The following is a 6000-nucleotide window of genomic DNA, read 5'->3' on the forward strand; positions in this document are numbered from 1 at the left end:
TGCTGCTTGTTTTCAGTATCCGGACCGACTCAGGACCAAAAATATTGGGTTCTAAACTTGCTTGTAGGAAATAAACTTATTGGAAAGGAAAACTTGTTGGAAATGTACTATTACTGATCACAAATTCTGTAAGCCTTTCAACTGACAACATTCAAACCAGTTTTCCTTCACAGTGATAATTATTACTGATATTCCCATGCTCAACATTCTTACTGCCAACATCTCGCTGTAATAAAATTGTCAACAAAAATCCTCTCCCTGTCTGTTGTCGACAAATTCCAATACCGCGAACTTTTTCAGAGCCTTATATATGTACAATTATCAACATCTTCAACACGTAAATAATAATAATAATAATAGTGCTTATTTATACTGCTCGCATAGGACTGAAAAGTCCCTTTACTCCAGCAGTAGGCTACTACTATTATTGTGGTCAAATTCTCAAATTATATGAGGATAAAATTCCATACCTCGGCTGGGATTGAACCCACGCCCTCCTGTTTAACAAGCGAGCGTCTTGACCACTACACCACCGAGGTAGGTTGAACATACTCATATTAGGTACCTATGTTTAAATTCTCATTAAATTAGTACCATTATTACACGTATTACCTTTCGAGAAATAGGTGAAGTAGATAGTTATATGTACCACCTACATTTTGGTGGAGATGCCAAAATTACCGCTCAAATTTTCTCTTCACCCCTTTACACCAAAACTGGTCTAAACATTTTGTCTGCTCATAATTAGGTATCTTCTCGGAAGTAGGTATGAAGTGAAAGGTAAACCCAAATCTGAAATGTTTCTTCATTTGGGATTGCATTGTGAGGTATGGAATCCTCCCTTGTACCTAAATACCCCTTAGGTACCCTGTCCTAATATTATGTAGCGTACTTGGAAATTCCCTGTGGAACTCATAAGCGGTTTCCTTAACAACAATATTCCCTATTGCTACATATTCCCTATTATGTTACATATTCCCTATTTTGTAAAGTGTGTTATCACTCCATTATTATTGGTGGTCAGGGCGTTTTTAGGGGGTCCGTCCGGGGCTATTTGACCGGGCGCGGGCTTTTCGAGGGACCCGGAACCAGCTTTTTCAAATAATAATAATAATAATCGCCTATTATGCCTTGAGAAATCCTTGAAAATATTGATGGAATTAAAGGAATATTTCTATAGGATAAAAAAAATGTTAGAAAAGCCCCATTTTTGAAGCTATCACCCCGAGCCCCGGTTAGCCTGAGAGCGCCCCTGTTGATGGAAAGGGGAACTCCATGTGAGGGCGAACATGCTGAATTTCTCTCATATAACTTCTCACGTTTTTGGTCGGTTTGCAACTTTTGACCTGATGGTACAGTGGTTCGTTGCTTCGTTGGTTTGGGTATCTTATGCTAAATGATCCTGAATGTATACTTTGTAAGACCTCAGTTATGTTGTGGTCTGGGAAGAATTTTTATAGCTTGTGATTTGATCTGTTTATTTTAGGAATCGATTTAGTTCGAAGATTATGAGTCAAGTTTCCACAGTTTAATGAGACGGTTTCTTGATATTCTCATGTGAGGTTTGGGGACAGAATGTCACTTACTTGTTTTAATCATATGAACGAGGTAGGTAGGTACTTTAATTTTATGAACCCCGAAGAGGAAGAATAGCATCATGTTTTTATGGTGGATGTGTCAAGTTTCCCTTAATGAAATTCAAACGGAAGACTAGACACTTATTCCCAAACTAGGTTATTTTCATTATCCCTATTCCTATCACCAATGATCCCCAAAAAAAGGACTTAATAGTAACTTCTTTTCATCTTCCCTTTTCCTTATCATGGGTACATGGGTACAAACAAACAAACAAACTTATTCTTACAATTGACGTCAAAAGAAAGAAGATTGTATCAATGAATAATAATTTATAATGAAAGCTACTAATAGGATCACCCTGTTCGTTATATACTTATTTATTTACTTTATGGTCTCAAGTAAATAGGTTCAATCTCAGGTACCGGGGACGCAACTGGGATGACCTTTTTTTGAGTTGGGACCCAAATCGGATGATTTGGAATTCTCGGACTCATCTGGTGTTCCTCCAAAAACAATCCCAATTCTTGTTAAAAAAAAAGTTCACAATTAACCCTCAACCCTTCTTCAATTTGATTCTTTTGGTAGGTTTATGGGTATTAAAAAAAAAAAAAGGATATAGGTAGGTAGGTTTTTTTGGATTTAGGATATAAGTATAGGTACCTACTACATAAGACGTGTAGATATTTTTATTTGTTTTGATACACATGTGTATTACATAGAGTTACCCATTTAGACAAAGTCTCAGCTTTAGGCAAAAGAATTTGAGTGAGGTCTACAGTTCACAGAACCACTAGTACCTAGATCACTTTTAAGTCATCAGTACCTATAAAGATAATAAATTTCTGCTGTCAGCATGTGAAGAAGACGTAATGTCAAGATCTTCGATTGTTGAGAAGTTCCACTGACAGAGGTACTCGTAATACTGAGAAGGGTGTGTTACAGAAAGGTTTGAGAATACCTATAGAGAAATATACAAAGTAGTTTGATCGACTACGTTGCCATAATTTCTCAAAAAGGGCAGCAAACTATTTCAAGGAACTGAAGTTGACGTTCTAGGCGACAGAGTTCAATCCACACAAAATTGATATAACCTTGTTATGTCTTGAATCTTGTTCTAAGTCTTCTCTTTCTTTTTTTCTTCTTATTTTCCTTTTCTTTTTTTTTCTACATCACTGTACTTAGTCATTTTATTATTTATCTCCGGAAAGTAACTTCTTTTCATCTTCCCTTTTCCTTATCATGGGTACATGGGTACAAACAAACAAACTTATTCTTACAATTGACGTCAAAAGAAAGAAGATTGTATCAATGAATAATAATTTATAATGAAAGCTACTAATAACATATGAGATAAACATTCCTCATGGTAATTTCCAAACTGACAGAAGAATAAAATGAATTTGACACCTGGTGTGGCCAAAATTTGATTGTTACAATTTGTCAAAATGTAGGTATTTTACAAGTTCATATACGTGCATTGTACCACTTGCTATTTACATTTTGGAGGAATAACTTTATTACTATTCAAAATTTCGGACCGGTTTCACTAATTTATTTACAAGTATATTTGGTTCTGTGAATTTAAGATTCAACTGATACGGTAGATCATTTTCATATGTTTTTTGCTTCAGGAATTTTACTCCAAAGCCAGTGAGTACCTCAGCATAGGTACTTGCTTGATATAAAACGGCGGTGTACATTGGATTACCAAAGAGCAAACCTCTATAAAGAGCAAAATATTGCCGGTCCCTTGGGTTGCTCTTTAACCAGGTTTGACTGTACCTCTTACACCATTTCTTAGCTAAAGATTCAAAACTTGCTTGCTTTATGTAATTTAGGTACAAAGAAGTATCTACTTTTACTCTTTCAATTAAATACCAACTTGATGTTCAAACCAAAGTTAAACGATGATATTAAAGGAATTAATTGAGGATCTTCTGCTCTAAAGTTGTTAAAAGCAAGTGCAGGAGAGCAGCTGGTTGCTTAACCGACAGAGGTTTACTATATGATTGTTTGGTCGCACGTGAATAATCAAACCAAAGAAAGTTTCTAGATTCCAGGAAAAAGAGCAAAGACTGTGTCTTTTTTTATGTTACTGATATATATTGCTAATATAGGATGAAAACAGACTACTAGATGGTATGTTAAAACCAGGGCTGGTCTTACTTCATAGACTACAGATGATGTAAAGCCTCACTACCTTATAGACTTGTGTTAATGTAAGCAAATATATTATGAGAAATGACATTCAAAGAGGAAGGGCTGTGCAATACCTGCAGATTTGACATTTTAATAAATGATGCATAGTGATTTTATGAGTTATTAATGTTCAATTATTTTTATTACACTTCGTTTAATCTTTCCATTGGAACGTTGTAAATATTGAAAATTGTTTCGAGAAATATTATTTATGGTCTTAGCAACTCTTTCCTAAATACCATAGTGTCATCAATATTATCACCGAGTCATATGAATAATTGCATTGTTTAATAATTTTAAATGAGACAAAATATTTAGTTATCTTGTAGATTGTAGAATGCATACGAATATGAGAGGTAGTTTTTTCAGGGCAGGATTACTCTCCTTTATTTCTAGAAAATATAGCAAAAGATGTTATTTCTGATCTTATCTTTTTCTTTTCTTTGATTTCAGGTTTAGAAGCTCAAGTTCAAGAATCTTCGAAAGATCTTTACTGGTTTTGAAATAAAAATTTTCAAGGCGACAAAGGATTCATACTACCTACCAAAATTTACAATAATTCTTATCCTTGTTAGTTGTTTTTCCAATATTTTTGATTTAAGTTTTCAGGCCCAAAGTTTTAGTACTTTCAACGAAGAAACGATTTAAGATCTTTGTTTTATGTCAAATCTATGCAAACATCCCATCAGTTAGCCATAACCCTTGTGATAAATCTCTAGAAGATAATTATTTTGGTTTAAAACCATAAGTACCTCCATTTTCATAAGTTCATCTTAATAGGTATTTAAAGAAATACCTATACTATATTTTCCATGGTTAGAGTAAGGTACTAAAGCTTTGGCCATATAACGTGCATATCTTTGTGATATTATTTTACCTATACGTAGTTGTCAGCAGATTCTAAAGGGGCACTTAGACATTACTGATCTTGGTTGGTATAACTTTTCTTTTTTGCAAAAATTAAATTAGGTATAGAAAAAATCACAAACCAAGTTTGTAAAAAATATTCTGTATTTTCAGTTATGTCCCTCACAAAATTACCAAGTTAACCATCAACTTTTTTTTCCTCTTTTCCTTTTCTTTCTGACCTACAAAGGTAAACAGACTAATTAATGACATTTTGTAGGTATTGGAATTTCTTGACTTCCTACTGATATTTTTTTTTTTTTTTTTACTTCTACTTTTCTTTTAAGTTTTTCTTTTTTGAGAACTTATTCTTCCCAAAAAAACCACCACGAAATCTACTCGAAAATGTCATTTGTTTTACGTGTCCCAAATCTGCGGATAGTACTTTTTTTGATATGCACTGTTAAAGTTCCTATACAATTTTTTGTTTCCAGTGTAAATATTTTTTTTTGTCTTCTTTTCCAAAAAATGATCAAGTCAAAAAATATAACCTATTTGTTTAAATAAGAATTTTAATGTTGTGTAAACGCATGTATTTGTTTAAGTAGGTACCTACAATTTTACCAGCCATGCAGGTATTTTGAGTACCGTTTTCTGAACAAAGTCAATACAAACTATGTAGAATTTATTATTACCTACATGTAATAAACGTGGATATTTATTAAATACCTACATAAAAAAGAAAAGGTCTAATTAATAGATTTAATGATTTTCGAAAGAATGTTATCCATAGCAGCTGTGTTTGATACAAGAGAATTCTACTATCTTAGAGGTAGGTAGGTAATAATCATCATTGGTACCTACTACAGGTTTTCTTTTCCGCATATTATCTTTTAGGAAAACAAGCCTTCTGTTTTTACATCCCTTTAAGTACCTACTTCACACCAGGCATTTATTTAAATATAAAAAAATGTATAATCATGCAACTTGGATGCACCATGTACCTATTTATAAGGTAACCTAGGTCTTATTGATATCTACTTTTTCTATAAAATATTCTAAATGTATGTAGGTACACACTGCTTCCTAAAATCATTATCATGTTTTCCAATACACATTTGTAAAGTCAATAGTTAAAGGGACCAATTATTATTAAAAAAAAATGATGCACCATGTACCTATTTATAAGGTAACCTAGGTCTTGTTGATATCTACTTTTTCTAAAATATTCTAAATGTACCTATGTAGGTACACACTGCTTCCTAAAATCATTATCATGTTTTCCAATACACATTTGTAAAGTCAATAGTTAAAGGGACCAATTATTATGGAATATCAGTAGCTAAAATCGAAACTGCCTCTGATGAACTAGAGATA

General features: G+C 33.1%; 1 protein-coding gene across 2 annotated transcripts in view; it reads left to right on the forward strand.

Annotated features, from left to right (window-relative positions):
• Positions 1–5760, forward strand: part of LOC103517149 (protein vestigial-like) — a 55096-nt gene extending 49336 nt beyond the window's left edge. For both annotated transcript variants that reach the window (XM_026827576.1, XM_008482198.3), the window contains one exon: positions 4231–5760. In XM_026827576.1, coding sequence (XP_026683377.1) covers positions 4231–4280 — 50 coding nt within the window. In that variant the 3' untranslated portion in view covers positions 4281–5760. The remainder of the gene's footprint in view (positions 1–4230) is intronic.
• Positions 5761–6000: the final 240 nt, after the last annotated feature.

Source organism: Diaphorina citri, unplaced genomic scaffold (genome assembly GCF_000475195.1).
Source record: "Diaphorina citri unplaced genomic scaffold, Diaci psyllid genome assembly version 1.1 scaffold3, whole genome shotgun sequence".
In the NCBI taxonomy this organism is placed as follows: Eukaryota; Metazoa; Arthropoda; class Insecta; order Hemiptera; family Psyllidae; genus Diaphorina; species Diaphorina citri.